This window comes from Podarcis tiliguerta, assembly GCF_965153285.1.
Source record: "Podarcis tiliguerta genome assembly, chromosome: 8".
Classification (NCBI taxonomy): domain Eukaryota; kingdom Metazoa; phylum Chordata; class Lepidosauria; order Squamata; family Lacertidae; genus Podarcis; species Podarcis tiliguerta.
The window spans coordinates 19,294,146-19,314,767 of record NC_139541.1 but is presented as its reverse complement, the minus strand read 5'-3'; the positions used below and the strand labels follow the sequence as shown (position 1 = coordinate 19,314,767).

Here is a 20,622-nt window from a genome sequence, read left to right as displayed (position 1 = left end):
CAGTTCTGCATTCCGACTGACCCAAGAGCACCTCAGTCTTGTCTGGGTTAGGTTTCAATTTGTTCACCCTCACCCAGTCCATTAGGATGGCAGACACTGGTTTAGAACCAAGACAGCTTGTTGGATTTAGGTGGAAAGGAGAAATAGAGCTGGGTGTCTTCAGAGTACTGGTGACACTGAACCTGAAATTCCAGGCAACCTCTCCCAGCAGTTCCATGTATATGTTAAATAAAATGGGGGGGGGGGCAGAACAAGACCCTGAAAGACCCCACAGGCGAATGGCCAAGGTGTTGAACCCTCAGCACCACCTTTATAATAAAACACTTAGCTCAATTGGTTAGAGCATGGTGCTGAGAACGTCAAGGTTGCAGGTTCGAGCCCTGCATAGGACAGCTGCATATTCCTGCATTGCAGGGGGTTGGACTAGATGGTCCTCAGGGTCCCTTCTAACTCTACAATTCTAGGGTTCTGGATTCGCCCCTCCAGGAAGGAATGGAGCCACCGTAAAACAGTAACAGCAAACACTTTGATTTGCAGAGGTTACTGGTTTGCTTTGTGACTGGGAGGGCAGAAGGCAGGGAGCCCAGATGGCAGGGTCAGATAAAAGGCAACTAATTCTAATTTTGTCCCCATCCCCTTTCCTGCCAGTTGTACAAGGGTAATACTGAGACTACAGAGGAAGGTGACAGGCAAGGCCACCCTGTGAACTGGTTGTAAGAAGGGAGTCAGGTGGTTGAGAACAAATGGAAGATGGTACCCTAGTTGGTAGAGCACGAGACTCTTAATTTCAGGGTTGTGGGTTCAAGTCCCATGTTGGGCAAAACATTCCTGCATTGCAGGGGTGATCCTAGTGTGATCCTTCCAACTCTACAATTCTGCTTCTCTGATTCTCCACTGATTTGTGGTGATTACACACACACACACCTTTTTCATTGCTGGATTATTAGCAATTCAACCCACAAATTATATCTGTGGGAAGGTATTTCATTTGAGGTTCTGCTGGACAATATTTTATTGATCTGCTTCCTTACTCACCTCTGAAATCCCAGCTGCCCTCCATAGGAAATGCAGGAAGCTGCCTAACACTGAATCAGACTATTAGTCCTTCTTAACTCAGTATCGTCTGCACTGACCGGCAGCGGCTCTCAAGGATTTGGGGCAGAGAACTCTCCCAGCCTTACCTGCAGCTGTTGGGGGATTGAATCTGGGACCCTGTGCCACTGAGAGCGGAAGACTCGTAATCTGGTGAACTGGGTTCGCTTCCCCACTCCTCCACATGCAGCTGCTGGGTGACCTTGGGCTAGTCACACTTCTCTGAAGTCTCTCAGCCTCACTCACCTCCCAGAGTGTTTGTTGTGGGGGAGGAAGGGAAAGGAGATTGTTAGCCGCTTTGAGACTCCTTAGGGTAGTGATAAAGCGGGATATCAAATCCAAACTCCTCCTCCTCCTCTTCTTCTTCTTCTTCTTCTATCAAACCCAAAGCAACTCCCACTTAAGAGATCCATAGGGTGGCGCTGTGGGTTAAACCACAAAGCCTAGGACTTGCCAATCAGAAGGTCGGTGGTTCGAATCTCCGCGACGGGGTGAGTTCCCGTTGCTCGGTCCCTGCTCCTGCCAACCTAGCAGTTCGAAAGCACGTCAAAGTGCAAGTAGATAAATAAGTGCTGTTCCGGCGGGAAGGTAAACGGCGTTTCCGTGCGCTGCTCTGGTTTATCAGAAGCACTTTAGTCATGCTGGCCACATGACCCTCTGTACGCCGGGCTCCCTCGGCCAATAAAGCAAGATGAGCTCCGCAAACCCAGAGTCGGCCACAACTGCACCTAGTGGTCAGGGGTCCATTTACCTTTACCTGATTACCAGCAGGCTGTGTATATACTGTATTTTTTGCTCTATAAGACTCACTTTTTCCCTTCTAAAAAGTAAGGGGAAATGTGTGTGCGTCTTATGGAGCGAATGCAGGCTGCACAGCTATCACAGAAGCCAGAACAGCAAGAGGGATCGCTGCTTTCACTGCGCAGCGATCCCTCTTGCTGTTCTGGCTTCTGAGATTCAGAATATTTTTTTTCTTGTTTTCCTCCTCCAAAAACTAGGTGCGTCTTGTGGTCTGGTGCGTCTTATAGAGCGAAAAATACGGTATATACTGGCACAACATGAAGGTGCATTTTACAGGGTGAAATAGGCAAGGCTTTATTTGCAAATGCAAGCCACAGCAGCTGGCAAGCGAAAACATGCAATAAGGTGAGCCGATCCTTGGGTCTTATCAACCAGTGAGGCAGAAGGCTGCAGCGTTCCTCAGAGTCTTAAGCAGTTTGCTGAGAAGTTCAGCCCTCTAGTGAGTTTGTGGGGGAGACGAGAATCAGGGAGAGGGCCGTAGCATTTAACAGTCACTGCTTTCCCACCCCAGCCATGAATTCTGGGGAGTATAGTTTGTCAAAGGTGCTGAGCATAGTAGTTCTGTGATGGGGAACGTACAGCTCCCAGGATTATTTGGGGAAAGCTCATGGCTGTTGAAGTGGTATAATAGTGATTTGAATGTGTGGTACGTATGCAACCTCGGAATAGGCCTCACTTAGTCATGTCTACTCAGTGGGTCTACTCTGCGTAGTACTAATGATGGGTACAATAAAGGATTAAGGAGAAATTTGATTCAGTTTGCATTAAAAGGCAGGCCTACCTAATCCACACTTTCTGGAACAATAGGTGAAGCAAACCACAGCCATCCTTCAAAAGCCGCACACCTCTGAATTTTGCCATGTAGTTTTTCAGCGTGTACAAAAATGGATGGACTGGGGTAAAGCATGCATTAGAAGCCCAGTACTTAAAATAATATACCAAAGTTATTAGTGGGAAATCGTTTCTGGGGTGTTTGCATATATTAGGATACATGTGCATATATCCCCCACCCGCAAAAATGTTGACTTATGATGACTTGAACTTCTGAATGATGTGTAAATCCAGCCATTTAAGGCTGGAGCTCCCCTCTGAAATTCCTTTGTCCTAATGCTGCAATCTTAAAATTGCTCTGCGGGTTGCGGGGGGGGGGGGGAATAGCGCCGGGTGGGCGGAATTAGGCTTCATTTCCATTCGACCGGTGACTTTTCTCTCTCACATACACACCCCGTTGAGTCATCGCTTTGGGCCTACCTCCGCCCCCCGAGAACCTCGTGGAGGGAGAGCATCCCATGGGTGCAAAGAAATCCCCCTCCCGCTTGCAAAATCCTAGTCCGTTGCAGCAACCCAGCGGGTGAACAAAGCAAGCGCGGGAAAGCCAGCAGTGGGCGGGGCCAATTGGGGAAGGGGCGGGGCCCGAGGAGAGAGATATCGCTTTGCAAAGCGGCTGCAGCCGAGGAGTGCGCGCCAAGCGCAGGAGCGACTGTTTGGGTGTCTTCCGAAGGGGGCGCGGGGCGTTTTTTTTCCGCGTGCGTGAAAGACAAAAGAGCCTCGGCGTCCTCGGGCGAAAAGCGGGAAACGGGCGAGGCGACTCCCCTTCGCTTTCCATGGCTGCGGCACAGCGAGCGAGCTGCTTCTCCTACAAAATCTTCCTTTTCGCTCTGCTGGAGGTGGGTGCCGCAGTGGGCTACGTTTAGTGGGTGGGTGGATGGGGGGGGTGTTGCATTTCCGTTTCGGGGCTGATAGGTGGCTGGGATCGTCTTTTATTTGCTTTTTTTGCTTTCCTTGCTAGCATAGCTTCGCGCCGCTTGCGAACCGGCCTCTGTGGTTCGCCCCGCAGCCGATCGGAGTGGCTCCGTCTGCGGCTCTGAAAAAAAAAAGGCTTTTCTGTTTGAATGTCGCCCTTTGTGGGGGCCTCTCCTTGCAGACCTTTCTTCTCTCTCGCACGCACACCTCTCCCTCCCTGCCGTCCTCCTTCTCTGCCGTTTTCTGTGATTTTAAGCACGTTTCTTGTAGCCTGTTCACAGTATCCCTAAATGATCCGCATCTAAATTAGATGGGTGTTTGAATTTCAGTGGGTCCTACTCTCCGAGCTTAGTTGAATACAACCCCTGAGATTGACCTCTCCTTATCTACTGGGGTTTGCGGAGTCTTGCCTTCTTCGATCTTAAAACCAGTGGTAACTGGTGACCATTAGGGCTTCCAAGGCAGGGAGACTAGCAGGCAGAGGCAGAGCTCTCCCCTGGACTGGTTGTTAACGAGGCAGGTGAAAGCAGACTTATCCGTCCTGATGAGGACAAAGTGAGAAAGATGTATACATTTAATCAGATCAGAATCTCGGATCTGACAGAGCCGAGTGGTCCAGAAATCATGTTGGGAGGGCTTCAAGTTCTCTTGGTCTAAATCAAGGGTGGGGGAATCTGTGGTCCTCCCAGATGGTGGGACTACAACTCCCATCTGTCTTGTCCATGGGCAATGCTGACTGGGGCTGATGGGAGTTGTAGTTCAGTAACAGCTAGAGGGCCACCCCAGCCTATGAACGGGATTTGCACGTAGACAGGTCTACCGCTGGAGCCGCACCCCCTCCTCCATATATGCACGAATCAAAAGGCATCTTCATTTGTGTTGTTCTAAGCAGTTACTGAATTGGTTTGGTTTTTGCATCATCTACCTATTTCTTTCTTTTTTTTCCTTTTGCCAGAATCCCTCTAATTTTATCAGTCTTATGCTTTACATGTCATAATGCATACTGAAAAATAAAATGCTGGTTTAATGAACAGGCTTCCATGTAAACAGCTTCGTATTTTCAGCTGTATACCATTGCTGAAAAGGATTCTCGGACAGGGGTGCACTTGGGTAATTTTAGACTCTGGGCTTGTTACCCTAAAGTCCTGGCTGTAGGTGATCCCAGCAGCAACTGACTGGTGATACAACATGATACCTGTTTCCTGCCCCCTCCCAAAACAACCCTCCCTGCGCAAGATACTTGGAAGTTTTAGATTTGGGAATATTTGTTTTGCTTTAAAAGAATGTATATATGTTGCCCTTTCTAGCAAATGAATGCAAGAAGAGCAGTGCTGGATCAGACCAATGGCCCACCTAGTGTAGCCTACTGATCTCCCACTGGCTAATCAGAAGCCCCAAATGGGTAATCTGCAAGTGGGACAGCAATGTCCCACTTGTGATTCCCAGCAACTCAGAGCATAGGCTGTCTCTGACAATGGAAGTGGAGCAGAACCATCGGGGTTAGTAGCCATTGGAGAAGCTAAGCAGGTCAAGGTCTGGTAAGTGGCCGGATGGGTGACTACCTGCAAACCCCATCTACTCTGCTTTTAGATTCCATGGCAGAAGGAAGCCAGGATATAGATGCAAGAAAATAAATCAGTTAAATATCATTGAAGGCACCTTAGCAAAATTCACTGAAAACGTGTATACAGTGGTACCTCCGGTTACATACGCTTCAGGTTACAGACTCCGCAAACCCAGAAATAGTACCTTGGGTTAAGAACTTTGCTTCAGGATGAGAACAGAAATCGTGCTCCAGCAGCGCAGCAGCAAGAGGAGGCCCCATTAGCTAAAGTGGTGTCTCAGGTTAAGAACAGTTTCAGGTTAAGAACGGACCTCCGGAACGAATTAAGTACTTAACCCGAGGTACCACTGTACAACTAACAACAGCAACAAACACAAGATTCTTTTTTTAAAATGCTGATACTGCAAAAAAAAAAAAAAAATGTTCACAAGCGGCAGCATATCTGTTCAAAGTAACTTAAGTTTCCAATATGCTGGGGGCAAGGTTTGGACAGCTGAAGAATGGCTTGCCAGGACATGTGCAATAAAATGGATCATAAGCTTGCTTCTTGGTTGGGTAGCTGCATTGAGTGACTTTGCAAAGTCAAACAATAACAAGGTTCAGTGTTTATGTAGCACTTTTTGTTTGTATGTATTAATTTCCTTCATAGCCCACCTTTCCTGCAAGGAGCTCAAAAGTGACATTTGTTTTCCCCTGCCCCTCCGTTTTATCTATGCAGCAACCCTGTGAGGTTGGTTAAGTTAAGAGACATGTAACCGGGTGAACTTCAAGGCTGCGTGGAGATTTAAACGCTGGTCTCCCAGTCCTTAGTCCAACCACCATCCTACCCTGGCTCTACACACACACACAGCAATTTAGGATACCAATGCGTGCATCGGATAAGACTACTCCACTAAAGCTTATGCCACAATAAATTTGCAGGCACTGCAGGGCTTTGTTTTCACTGCAACAAGCCCACAACACAGCTCCCCCTTGGAAATTGAACTCTAAATGCAGTGGCCTTGCTTGCACACAGTAGCAGGCAGCACTGTGTGCGTCCCTCAGAACAAATGGAGAGGTGGTAGATGCCAGTTTTCACTGCGCTGACCTTTGTTCTTGGTATATCAACAACGGCTCAGAGGGAGGTCAGGAGAGGGGCACAGCCCCACCATGCTATCTGCTACCTCTTGCATGTCACTCTAAACCATGGTTTCCGAAACTTGGGTCTCCAGTTGTTTTTGGACTACAGCTCCCATCATCCCAGACCGCTGGTCCTGCTAGCTAGGCATGATGGGAGTTGTAGTTTTAAAACAGCTAGAGACCCAGATTTGTGAAGCCTTGCTCTAAACCATAGTTAAGCTGAAAGTGACTAGCTTGCTTCCCCCAAGCTGTCACTAGTACGCAAGTGTCTATTCGTAGCATGTTTATCATCTGTACGTGGAATAAGGAGGAGTAGTGCCTTGTTCTTTGCCTCGGTCAGCAAAACATCTTTGGCCAGCCCTAGCTTGCTTGTTCATCTGTGAAACTGTGTGTGGGTTTTTGAACCAACCATGGTTACAACCAACCATGGTTTAGCTCTGCATATGAGCAAAGCTGCTAGACTTACAAGAGATGCGAAAGTTTTAACTGCCTTGCCACTATACAGTGGTACCTCAGGTTACAGACGCTTCAGGTTACAGACTCCGCTAACCCAGAAATAGTACCTCGGGTTAAGAACTTTGCTTCAGGATGAGAACAGAAATTGTGCTCCGGCGGTGCAGAGGCAGCAGGAGGCCCCATTAGCTAAAGTGGTGCTTCAGGTTAAGAACAGTTTCAGGTTAAGAACAGACCTCCAGAATGAATTAAGTACTTAACCCGAGGTACCACTGTATATATATTCACCTCCTTATTCATCAGCTGCAAACCTCAGCCTTATGCGTTCTCATAAATCTGGGATTGCAAAATACTGGTCATTCTCTTTCATGAGCATGCCATGAGCATCTTCCTAGCTCTTTTGGATGAGAGAGTGGTGGATTAGAGGGATCTTTTGTTTGATCCAGTAAGAGTAAGGCAAGTCTTGTGAGAGTGGTATGTTGTTTAGAGCAAGCAGTGTGGAAACGCAGGCCTGGGGGGCTCGTTGTATCCCTCCATCCCACTCCCACCGGTCCCTTAGAAGTCTCCCCAGGCCACACCACTCACCAAGGCTTGCTTTGCATCCCAAGTGTTTTTGCCTGGCTGGGCTATGCCTCTTGCTTGCCAGGATAGATGACAGAGAGGGGTGTGGGAACATGTGTAGAAACTTGGGTACTGTGCAGAGGCCACGCTAACAATTTTGCCTTGGAAGAATGTCCCAGATGGAATGTGGCTTTCAAGCTGAAAAAGAGTTCCCCAGCTCAGTTTCAGAGCCATAGAATTCTGTCCCTGCAGCATTTAGTTCTAGGTTTTTGTTCTAAATCCCTTCTTTCTCTTTTCCTTACTTCCAGGCCCTGCCTGCCTTTGCTGAGATCCACTGCAGTAGCCCGCAAGGGTAAGTAATAACCTGCATGAGGTGCTTTTCTTTGACGGCAATGTGTCTCCATCTGAAAGCTTTATTTAAATAAGGCCTGGGAGAAATTTTCTAGTTTGCATCTAACCTTGGCCACACACTCAACCGGGATTTCTTTTATCTTCAGTTCCCCATCTGCAATGTGGAAAGTATAATTGCTTGGCCTGCTTTTGTTTGGTGTTTTTTTGGGAGACCTGTGTCCCTCCAGCTTTAGTTAGGCTGCCGCTGGAATCATCCCATGGGAATTGCAGCCAGCAACATCTGGCAAGCCAGGGGTTCCCCGTCCTCCATTGCGTAAAAGTTAGAGAGGGATCATGTGTGTGAGCTGCATCAAAAATCCAAGGCTCGATGAGTGACGCCCCATTTCCTTGTCTTCATTTTCCAGGTGCACTCAGCAGGGAACCAGTTGGACAAGCCTGTGGTATGTCTGGTGAGTTCAGATCAGTTTTCGGCCTTGGCTTTATTTGTTTCAGGAAGTCGCTGGCAGACATTGTCTCTCCCCCTCGGCCCCCACTTTGCTCGTTCTGCACCGGCAAAAACACTCAAGGAAGGTGTTGAGCGGGGCCAATAAGGGGCGTGGCCTGGGGCAACCACAAAGGGCCAGATTGAAAGGCCTGGAGGGCCACATCCAGCAGCCCATCTCCATCTCCTCTTTTCTCTCTCCTTTTACACTGGAGAAAGAGAGGCAGCATGTGTATTTCGTTTCTGTTTACTTTGTGACCATGCCTTGTTCAGATCCTGACAATAGCTCTATTCACTGCCCTGTTTGAAGAGGAAGTTAGCAAAGCAGAAATGCAACCGGTAGATAAACAAATGACCACCTTTCCTGTTACACAGTCTGAGTGCATTATGAAACGAGCAGGTTGTGATAAAGCCATTGTGTGACTAATTTGGAGCAGCTACTTAGGGATGCTAAAGGACGGTTTGGAGATGCTGGAGCCGGGGACAACAGTTACTGTTCTTTAAGCTTGTCGGGTGTGCAGTGGGCCAGGGATCCAATTTCACATCCCGTCCCTTGGCTGCACTTTGGAGCCAGCCCTTTGGTTAATCAAACCCCAGAGGTAAGGAACTGGATCTGGGCAGAAGGCCAGATCACTATCTCCCCCACCCTTTGTTGGACAGGTGGGCGGGGCTCCCAACTGGCGGACACGTGACATCAAGTGACTTCTTTGCCCAGTTCATCCTTTGCAGAGTGCTTTGCAAGGCTGTCTTTTGAAGCGCTTTACAAGGTGGCCCTTTGAAAGGGGCTTTGCTGGACTGGTGTTTGATGCCTTGGGAAAAGAGGCCTTTTCTCCCACAAGCAAATCTTAGAAGACAGGAAGGCGCTCAATAGACTTTCTTGTAATGGGGCTGTTTTTCCGACACATGCTAGCAGGAGAGGTTTTTTATCCTCCTAGCCCAGCACTGGGATGCGGATAAAAAATACTTCTTTATCTCCCCAAAGCAGCACTGCCATGGGGAGAAAAAAAAAGTCCTCTGGGTCAGAATGTTTTTGTCTGCATGTGTGCATTGGTCAGTACAGTCACCCCACCTGGCATGTGGCCCTTGGAGGAACTATCAAGCTTCAGTGTGGCCCTCGGGCCTAAAACTGTTAGCCAATCTTAACAAAATCACTCAACGCTTCAGTATTTTATTTTATTTTTAAATTCGCCTGGCACTTAGAAAACCAACCTTGATAGTGCCAGGGGTGTTTCCCTGGGAGATTACCTCTAATTACAACAAGCAGGCTCAAAACTTGGTGCTGCTGGAAGGTTAGTAGGTTATGTGGTGACCTCTGAACTTTCCTGTCCCCTGGAGGTCTATGGAAATCTGACTAATAAGTAACGATTAGGGACAGGTGGTGACGAGCCCCTGATGGTGAGGATGTGTTACTAGGTGCCTCAGAAAAGGAAAACAAAACAGGGCAGGCTGCAATCCTGATCCCACTTGACAAGAATCCTGGCATAGTTGGGAATGAAGTAATATTTCCTCCCCCCAGTTGCTCTCATGGAACATTTTTGTTATAAAACTCCCTCACTTTCACAAGCCGACACGTGGAGCCCTTTAGCCATTGAGAACTTGGCACATGATGGAGCCCTCTGGGCTCATGCTGTGTCAAACCAGCATCGCTCCTTGCTTGGCCTGTAATCAACTGAAACTCTCATTGCATCATCCACTCAGTGGCAAAACCAGCCCAGTGGTGAGAAACAGGTATTTTCTCTCCGCCTACTTCCTGTTTCATTCCCGCCCCCCCTCAGGAATCTCTAAAAAAGGCAAATGGGTCCACAAATAGCTAAAAACATTCCCTGGACCATACTATTCCATAGAGTAGGGATGGCCAGTCCTATAACACACACACCCAGGAGTGGTATTCAGCTACGTTTTACTCAGAGGGGACCTTACAACTTCATTATATTTGTTAAGAGGGTTTTAAAAACCAAGTGGGGGGGGGGGAGCAAGCAGCGCAGTTTCAGCACCTCTCAAGTGGGCGCCATTGCTGGTTCCACAGCAGGGAGGGAGAGAGGATGGTGAGTTCTGGCACCTCCCCCCCCCCCCCCGAAAAATAGCCCTGGATATGCACACAGTGAGCCATTTCGTGTGCGTGTGTGTTTTCCATTCCCAGCCCCCATGTGCACCAGCAGAACTTGCATAAGCACCCCCCGGCCCTGTTCTACTCTCTTCCAGGTGCAAAAGGAATCATAGAATCATAGAGTTGGAAGAGACCACAAGGGCCATCGAGTCCAACCCCCTGCCAAGCAGGAAACACCATCAGAGCACTCCTGACATATGGTTGTCAAGCCTCTGCTTAAAGACCTCCAAAGAAGGAGACTCCACCACACTCCTTGGCAGCAAATTCCACTGTCGAACAGCTCTTACTGTCAGGAAGTTCTTCCTAATGTTTAGGTGGAATCTTCTTTCTTGTAGTTTGGATCCATTGCTCCGTGTCCACTTCTCTGGAGCAGCAGAAAACAACCTTTCTCCCTCCTCTATGTGACATCCTTTTATATATTTGAACATAGCTATCATATCACCCCTTAACCCCCTCTTCTCCAGGCTAAACATGCCCAGCTCCCTGCGCGTCTGCAATTGTGCATGAATTGGACACTCCTAAAATGGTCACTGCCTGCATATTATTATTATTATTATTATTATTATTATTATTATTATTATTATTATTATTTTATTAAAATTTGTGCACTGCCCTTCACCTGAAGATCACAGCCATTCCCAATAAAAGAGGGCAAAATGCCACCACTCTTCAGATTAAGGGCCAAAAGTCGTGAGTTATTGATGTCTATTAGCTACCATAGCTATGCCTTGCCTTCACCGTTGGAAGTGCTTCTGAATAGGAATATCAGTTGCTGGAAACGACAGGAGAGGAGAGAGCTCTTGTGCTCAAGTCCTGCTCGCAGGTCTCCCATTGAAGTACCCAGCAGGCTCCTATTACATTAATGTCCATTCTGTGATTCCAAAAGAGGAGCCACAGCGTTGCAGTTTTAAAACCAGGGAGGAAGGGGGCATGATGTAATAACAAGACAGGTCTGCTCTCTGCGAATTACAGTGGTACCTCAGATTAAGTACTTAATTCGTTCTGGAGGTCCGTTCTTAACCTGAAACTGTTCTTAACCTGAAGCACCACTTTAGCTAATGGGGTCTCCTGCTGCTGCCACACTGCCGGAGCCCGATTTCTGTTCTCATCCTGAAGCAAAGTTCTTAACCTGAAGCACTATTTCTGGGTTAGCGGAGTCTGTAACCTGAAGCGTATGTAACCTGAAGCATATGTAACCTGAGGTACCACTGTATTGCAAAACAATCTTGTGATCTGATCCTTCATGGAAAATTGTTTACCGGTAGTTTTCGTCATCCAGTGACATAGTTATGAATGGCCAGCTTACGGATTTATTGCTCAATGATGCTGTGAGAACGTAAATGTTTTTCTTCTGAGAGAAGCAGGTGGGGAAAAATCGAACCGCATATTTTGAGTGCCTTTTGAAGCCTCGCTGAATGTGGAAAGAGGCCGCCTTCTCTCTGCTCATCTGATTGGCATTCAGCTCTCGTTTCACATACTTCCTGGGAGTAATTTGGGGTCTCGATGGCATTGGCTGGTTACTTTTCCAACCGCCTGCCCTCCTCTAATGTAGATTTGCATCCGGAAATGTTGGACTGAAACATTTTTATGTTTGCCGATTATAAACATGAAAGCAAATAAACAGTTTCATTTTTAAAAAATATATTGAGGCAGTATACAGCGCAGAAGAAGAAAAATGGATGCAAAAGGCATCCATAAAAACATAATAGAAAATACTTTTTTGCTAAAAAGAGGGTGTTTGTTATTACTTACTTGTTTTAAGTATTTCTATACTACCTTTTCCTCCAAGGAGCTCGGGGTAGCATACATTGCTCTTTCCCCTCTCATTTTATCTGCACAACAACCCTGTGAGATAGGGTGGGCTGAGAGACAGTGAGCGTCCCAAGGTTACCTAGTTGGCTTCATGGCTGAGTGGAGAGATTTGAACCCTGGTCTCTCAGCTCCTAGTCTGACACTCCAACACAGTGTTTCTCAAACTTGGGCCCCCAGCTGTTTTTTTTTATTATTATTACTATTATTATTATTAATAATAATAATAATTTATTTATACCCCACCCATCTGGCTGGGTTTCCCTGGCCACTCTAGGTGGTTTCCAGCACTTATAAAACATAATCCCTGACCACATGTCCTGCTAGCTAAGGATTATGGGAGTTGTAACCCAACAACAGCCGGGGAGCCCAAGTTTGAGAAATACTGCTCTAACTGTTGCACCACACTGTCTCGTAGTTGTTAATACTCAGTAAAGTATTTGGCGCACTAAGCATACCCTATTTCCCTAAGCAGCTTTTGGTATGCAGCAATAGGCCACAACGCCATATGCCAGTATCAGAATGATTGACCCACTTGCCATATTGTGCTGAGGGTTCATTCCCTTCTGGGCAGCCTTAGGTGGGGGGCTGCATGGCAGTGGCGGGTGGGGCCAGAGGCAGACGTTGGTTGGAGCAACGCATGTAAATTTACTTTTGTGCATTAGGCTAGTTTCTACACCACACAGATATATATACCCAGTCTCTCTCCTCCATCCAGGCAAGCAAGAGACATGTTCACAGTTCAAGGACACATCCCAGACAGACAGAAACATTCAAGGAGGATGCAAAGCAGGCCACTGAGGGGTTGTGGCCTGCGGAGAGTTCAAAGGGCCAAATAGAGAGACCTGGGAGCCTTAATTCAGCCGCCAAGCCTGAGGTTCCTTGCCCCTGCTCAGTTTTGACTGCAGCAGACTTCCTCCTTGCTATATATCATGGGAGCCTATACTGCAGAGTCCATTGGCTGATGTGGGGCTCTGCCTCTTTTCCTTCAGGCTCATCCTGCTCACAGTGTTTCTGCTGCTGCTGTGCGGCATAGGGGCCAGCTGTGTCCGGTTTTGCTGCCGTAAGAAGAGGCCTCCGATTCAGACTTTTCCGCCTCACGCCCACGACCTCACCATCATCCCCATGGACCACGACAGCACCGCCCACAGCACCGTCACCTGTGAGTATTTGGCAGTCCCAAATTTAGGGAGCCGTGGGGGTAAAGTGAGGGAGAAATCTATCCTACCTTGCAGCTGGAAACCAGTGTGAAGATGGGTTGTTTTCATCCATCCATTCAATATGCACACTGGTGGGGGAACCAAAGGTCCGAAAGCAGTCCACCAAGCCCCTATCCATTGGCTCTCTCTCTGGGCCCCAATCCTTTCAGGCCCTACTCTGCTGAGTGTTTTTGCCTCGTTGGAATGCGACTTTGCACAGCAGGAGGGTCACCAAACCCATCCGTCAATCTTCTGACATCATCGAGTGATGTCAGCAGAGGCGGACAGGGTTCAATCCTGCTTGGTGCTGCTTTGCCACAGCGTTCCTTGCAGAGAACCCGCTGGCAAAGCAGACCCCTTCAAGAGAGCAAGATTGACTTACTGCCCCATCCGCCGATGAGCTGAGAGTTCAAATCTCCTTGGCTGCCACTTTGCCAGTGGGTTCCCTGAGGCGAATGCGCTGGTGAAGCGGACTTCTTGCCCTGTGGGTCAACTTCAGTCACCTGACATGATCAGGGCTTTGGGCAATTTGACAAATAAGTGGTCTCGCTCATCAGTCAGAGTTGACCTGTGTTGTGGGGAGATCAAAGCTCTGACCTGCTGGGCTGAAAAAGGATCTTCACCCCTGCTGTGAAGTATGTTTAGGTTATCTAGGAAAATAATAGTACTGCTCTATTCTGCTTTGGTCAAACCATACCTGGAGCACTGTGTCCAGTTCTGGGTTCTGGGCACCACAGTTTAAGAAGGATATTGACAAGTTGGAACGTGTGCAAAGGAGGGCAACCAAGATGATAGATGGTCTAGAAATCAAGCCTTAAGAGGAACGGCTGCGGGAGTTGGGTCTGTTTAGCCTGGAGAAGAGAAGACTGAGAGGCGATAGGATAGCCATCGTCAAGTATATGAAGGGTTGCCTCGTGGAAGCCAGCTTGTTTCTGCTGTGCTAGAGCATAAGACCCAAGCCAGTGGATTCAAATTACAAGAAAGGAGATTGTGACTAAACAATAGGAGCTGTTTGACAGTGGAACGGACTCTCTTTCCTTTGAGGTTTTGAAGCAGAGGTTGTCAGGGATTCTTTAGCTGTTACTCCTGCAATGCATGGGGTTGGACTAGATGACCCTGGAGGGGGGCTCCCTTACAACTCTACAGTTCTTCGTGCACCACCTTTGCCCTAAAAGGTGTCCTAAAACACCTGAAATAAGCCCTGTGAATGGTCCAGGGACCTGCCTTCCCACCATCCTTTCTGTCGAACATTTGTTGTACTGACCTGCTAAAATGAACACTTTTCTGTGTTTTCCCTTTGCAGCATACAGCTCTCTGCAGTATCCTCAGAACCTCCCACTTCCCCTGCCCTTCAGAGAGGTGGATAGGAGCATGGCGAGCCCTCCGGCGTACAGCCTCTATGCCATTGAAATGCCGCCATCTTACGACGAGGCCATCAAGATGGCCAAGCCCTGCACTGAGACTCCAATTGTTGTCCAGAAACTGGACAGCTGCACCTCGGAACAAACAGCCCCTGAGGAACAAAGTCAGCCTCAGACGACGCCGGAAGCGTCGTCAAATGACAACCCTGAGACGTCATCAAATGACAACCCTGAGACGCCGTCAAACGACAACCCCGAGACGCTGTCAAACGACAGCCCTGAGACATTCTCAAACAACAACCCTGAGGCAGTACAAGGAGGCCCTGGGGTTCCGGAAGCTTCCACAGAAGAGCAGCCGCAACCGTAGCCCAGCCCAGTGGGAAGAACTATTGGGCATGAGAAACCTGACCGTGTATGTACTTGGTTAGCCTGGAGAGAGTCAGAAGAGACCTGTTACATGGAAGGAATGTCTGCTGCCGGTTGTTATAACTTTCCATTGACGTTTCAAGGGTACCGAAGGGAACGGCAGGTTAAAAATACCGCTCTCTGCATGCGAGTGTGAAAAACGATGCTCTGGACTTAATATGGCCGTGGAGACGGGGTGGGGGCGGAGAAGAGCTGCTCTTGAAAGGACACCATGTGACCAGGCATGGGGAAATGGCCGCTGGTTGGGCTTCAACAGAGGCCTGTTCCCCTTGTGGTGAGGTGAAGAAACGAGGCAAAACCGAATACAGGTTCTTGCTGCCTTCTTCTGAGAAGATTGACCTATCCAGCAAATTGCTGAAGTACTGGGTTCGTTGCTATGTAACGGCAGACGACCTTTGACTCCGATGGTTGTTTTAATGCTCCATGTTTTATCTGTAGGTAGAGGGGGGTGCGGGAAAGGGGGAGGGGGGTGGGAAGTTTTGATAATACTGGTCTAATCTGAAAGGCCAAAACCCCTTTCTAAGCAACTAACCCCATCCGAATCTGAAGAGATTTGTCCAGTTTTGTTCCAAAGATTCAGTTCCCTCGAAAAAAGAAATGTCTGGTTTGAAATGTAAATATATACATATACCATAATGCTAATGCGTCCTGTGCCTTTGGGAATAGTGAATTGTTGGTGTGTGTGTTTTAATCAAGGGAGGGGGGTGTTTCTTAAGAAATACAGGCTGACAAATCGCCCTCTAAGGAATGCTTAGTAAACAAGTGAAGACCTGTTTGAGAGGATCTGTGACATATCTTCATGTAAGGAGTGGAAACACGTTTCACTAAGCCCTTTTAAGAAGGGATAGTCCCCGGTGTTTAGTTTTTGTTCAGTTGTTTTTGGTACCAGTGTAGTCCATAGTAAATCCCTCCACTGACGTCATCTTTTGGGATCGGTCTGTAGAGAAAAGGCGAGTTAAAGAGGCTACACGATAGCAGTTCATAAAATTATGCAGCACATATTAAACTGTGGACCTCGCTCCCATAGGAGGCAGTGATGCCTAGCAACCTGAGCGACTTTAAAAGAGGATTAGACAAATTCATGGAGAAGGTCAACGATGGCAGGTTGCCATGTTGGTTATGCTTTGCCTCTGCTGTCAGAGGCTGTATGCCTCCGAATAACAGGTACTGGGAAATGCAGTTGGACAGAGTGCTGATCCCCTCAAGCCCTGCTTCCCACAGGCAGCCACTGTGAGAACAGGATGCTGGACTAAATGGGCCATTGGCCTGATCCAGCTGGCTTGTCTTATGTCAGTGGTTTTCAACCTGTTCGCCGTGGCACCCTGGGGTGCCTTGAATGATGGTCAGGGGTGCCGCGGGCAACACTGGCCTCTGTCCCTCTTTCCTTCCTTCCCTCTCTCCCTCCGATGCCCTCTCACATCTCTGCCTCCCAAATGCTTACACAGCTGTTTGTTGCAGCAGCCCTGGCTACAAGCTCCCCGGGTGAATGATTCTTCTGGAGCTGGACAGGGGGTGCTGGTTGCCAGGAGCCAAGGCGGCTCAGAGACCAGGGGTGGTGACAGCGGCGGCAGCTTTGAGGACACGCAGGGAGAGGGGAGGAGGCTGAGGGAACACTCCACAAGGGAGGGTGTTAGAAAAAGGGTGAGAGGCTGCCAGCTTGGCAGGGAAGGGGTGACATAACTGGGCTCCTGAGCCCTACAGGGGTGCCGCAGAAAGAATGTAGTTGGTCAAGGGAGCCGTGGACCCAAAAAGGTTCTTAATATTGTGCTAGCTTCATGACGTGAAAGAGAGCTCCAGGAACTTCATTAGTGAGCATCCATCCCCTCAGTATGTCTCCTGGGCTGACTGACATTTTGGGTAATTCATTCATAGAAGGGGGTTTCCCAAACTCAGTCATTCTGTCTGTTTCCAGTAGTTCCAGTTGTGAGTACCATTGCATATTTAGCTGAAGCAGTAGCACCCATGAGTGCAAGAAGTGGGCAAGTATCTGCATCCCCGAGGAAGCTCAAAGCTTTGCAGGAGGGCAATTAAAATACCAAACACAGGAATTTATGCGGGTCTTCTACCAAATAACCCAGTGAGGAGGACTGAGCATGCTCTGTGTCCATGGAAGGCTGTACTTGTTGTCATATCCAGAGGAATCTGGTTGCTCGCCATTTGAAACAAAATGCCAGACTAGGTTTGATTTACATTTAGCATGTAAAGGTAAAGGGACTCCTGACCATTAGGTCCAGTCGTGACCAGCTCTGGGGTTGCGGCGCTCGTCTTGCTTTATTGGCTGAGGGAGCCGGCATACAGCTTCCAGGTCATGTGGCTAGCATGACTAAGCCGCTTCTGGTGAACCAGAGCATCACATGGAAACGACGTTTACCTTCCCGCTGGAGCGGTACCTACTTGCACCTTGACTTGCTTTCGAACTGCTAGGTTGGCAGGAGCAGGGACCGAGCAACGGGAGCTCACCCCGTCACAGGGATTTGAACCGCCGACCTTCTGATCGGCAAGTCCTAGGCTCTGGTTTAACCCACAGTGCCACCCGCGTCCTCCATTTAGCATGTAATGCTGTCCTAAAAACAACTGCAGGGTAGTTTAGATGGTGCTATGGGCTCTTCCAGGAAGGTGGTTCTTAGGTTCACTTTTTTACGCAGACTCTTCATTGGCTCGCTATGCCTGTTCTAGCACGACACCATAAGAACCTCCCCAATGAAATAAACTGGGGCATGTGCACACCCTTGTACGTCCAGGTTCTAGTGCTGGCTGGTGCCCCTGGAGACTGGTAGGGCGGAAGGGAAGGAGACCACCAGCAGGCTGGCTGAAAGGACAGTGACATTGGTGGGGCAGTGCCCTGTACCCCCTAATGGACCGGCTTCATTGGTTGGAGGATCCTATGCCCAACAGTGCCGGGGCCCAGGGTGTAGTTGCCCCCGCCCTCGCATTTCTCCTAAGCTCGCTCTGGCAGCCCATGGGTATTTTAGCCATCAAATTGAAATGCTGTTCTAAGAATAACATCAGTAACCTTTCAGAGATCTTGAGCCTTTCCTCCTATTCGAATCTTTCATTGTCCCTGGAGAGCTCTGGTTTCAAACCGGGGCCGCCGCTGGTACCTGATACTTTTCCTCCTTCGGAGGAGAGAAGGAGGATTTCCACTACCGTCAGCACATTGGGCAGGCTTTCGCAAACATAACACCTCCTGGTATTTTCCAGCGCTCGGGAAGTGCTGAAATTGCAACCATCTACCCGAGGGAGGCTGTTTCTCTTTTCAGCTCCCCAGACCGAAATGGATTTGCATTTTCCTCAGCAGGTGTGACCAAAAATGACTTGGCTGCCGTGCATGTGCGTATATCAACCTGCAAAGGAGAATCCAGTGTGTAAAAAAAGAGAACCTTTAAAGGCATCTCTCTGTTCTGATGTTCAAGGTGTTCGTCATTCCTTATGGTGCCACTGTGCCACCGCCCATGCCCTAGAGGAGGATGTCTTGGTATGCTTGAGGAATTCTTGAGATTTGCAGAAGTACAAATCAACATTTTTTGTGGGAGGTTCCCTAAAGAGGGGCACCCCCTGCTAAACGAAAACAAAAAACCAGGTCAACAAGGTTTGATCATACTCAATTGGCCTAGAATGCTGACTGACTTGGAAACGGGCAAGTAAATTGATTGGAAATGACAAATGGAGTATTGTGAGACGGCATTGCTAGTTAGTTGGAACAGAACAAGACCGCCTGACTGCAACGTTTTCTTACAGCTACCCCCCCCCCCTTTCTGGTATTTCAGAGAGCCTGAAGTCCAAACTGCAGAGGAGATCCATGATTGCATCTCTTTTCATCTCATGTTTTTACACAGAAGCAACTGCCAGTTTCAGCTAAAAGTTGGTTGGGAGACTTCTTAAGCCAGTTTCCTAGTCCAGTATTGCTTACTCTGACTGGCAGCAGTTATGCGGGGTTGAAGCTGAGAGAAAACTTTCCTATAATCTGCTACATGTTCCTTTTAACTGGAGATTGTGGGTTACATGCAGTTGCTCTACCACTTGGCTATTAATCCCTCCTCTTTTTATTTCTCTCCGAAACATAACAAGCTGCTGTTAACAGAGTCAGTCCATCTAGCTCTCTATTGCCTATACCTGGTGTAGGGGAACCTTTGGCCTTCCAGATGTTGCTTCACTACAATTCCCATCATCCCGGGCCATTGGCGATGCTTGATGAGGGTAATGGGAGTTGTAATTCAGCAGTATCTGAAGAGCCAAAGGTTCCCCAAACCTGGCCTATAACTGACGAAGCAGTACCTCCTCACCCCCAGGGTTTCAGAGATGGGTGTTTCCCAACGCTTCCTGGAGATGTGCAGGATTGAACCTGGGGCTTTCTGTGTGCAAAGCAGATGCAAATTTAGAATTGCCAGATGGTTGTTTGTGGCTGGTTGATAGCAAGATCAAGTAGATGGTTGCATCTGTGTTGGGGCCATCATGGAACAAGTGGCTCAGTTTGGAATTTTAATACCTTGGGCAAGACTCTTGAGGAGGGAGTTGGTGTGCACAGTGAGTCCTGATTTCAATTCCCACCATCTCCAGTTTTGTTTTTAACACTGGTGGGAAGCTGTTGTTACCAGCCAGTGTAAACTAGGGATGTATCAACTTACGTTATCTAGATGGTGCTGGACTCTAGGTCCTGTCAGCCTGACCTGTAGTCGGAGATGACTGTGAATAATAAATATCTATATACCACATAATGCTAAAATAGGCTTCTGAGCAGTTTCCAAAGAAGAAACACTGGGTACACAGACTATAAAATATAAATACCTGGAATTAAAATCTACAATAAAACAATTCAGGGATTAAAACAGGAGGACAAAGAGATCGAGGAGAGGCTTGTGTGAACAGGTGTGTCTTTCAAAAGCAGGTGGAATGCCAATACAGATAGACCTTATAGTCCAGCAACAATGGTGCAAGACTGTGTTAAGATACCTTCATAGGTGGAGACATTTTGCATTTCTAAACATTAAGTGATATAGATGGAATCAGGCTTCAGTTTGTCTCTTCCTCATAGCCAATCTCTCTACTGGCATACTGCAGAAGCTGCCCCAGGAAGATGGGACATCCCGTTTCCTCACGTGAGGGCCCAGCAGCCATTTTGGGTGCCAAGATCTTGCCAGAAAAAAGCGCTCCCTCCCCACCAAAAAAACTGGGGGGGGGGGACCCTGCAATCTTGTGCAGGCCATGTGACTCACAGGAACACGGTGAGGAAGATGTGCATTATGGTTTGGGAACTCAATATGTTGGTCATAAGTTGAGCCTGCTGGATGAGGCCCAATGGCCCATCTAGTCCAGCCTCCTATTCTCACATTGGTCAGCCAGATGTCTCTGGGGAAACCTGCAAGTGGGGCCCAAGCACTAGAACATTCTCCCCTGCTTTATTATTTCCAGCAACTGATATTCAGAAGCATTTCTGCCTCCAAATGTGGAGGTAGAGCAATAGCCATCATGGCTAGTAGCTGTTAATAACCTTATCCCCTCAGAATTTGTCCAATCCTCTTAAGGCCGTCCAAGTTGTTGGCTATTACTGCTTCCTG

General features: G+C 48.2%; 1 protein-coding gene across 1 annotated transcript; it reads left to right on the top strand.

The window, feature by feature from the left end:
• The first annotated feature begins 3,332 nt into the window (after window positions 1-3,332).
• Window positions 3,333-15,703, top strand: TMEM52 (transmembrane protein 52). The gene is made up of 5 exons (XM_083454318.1): window positions 3,333-3,560; window positions 7,642-7,685; window positions 8,089-8,133; window positions 13,074-13,243; window positions 14,584-15,703. The coding sequence occupies exons 1-5, from the start codon at window positions 3,498-3,500 to the stop codon at window positions 15,006-15,008; spliced, it is 747 nt and encodes a 248-aa protein (XP_083310444.1). The 5' UTR covers window positions 3,333-3,497; the 3' UTR covers window positions 15,009-15,703.
• Window positions 15,704-20,622: the final 4,919 nt, after the last annotated feature.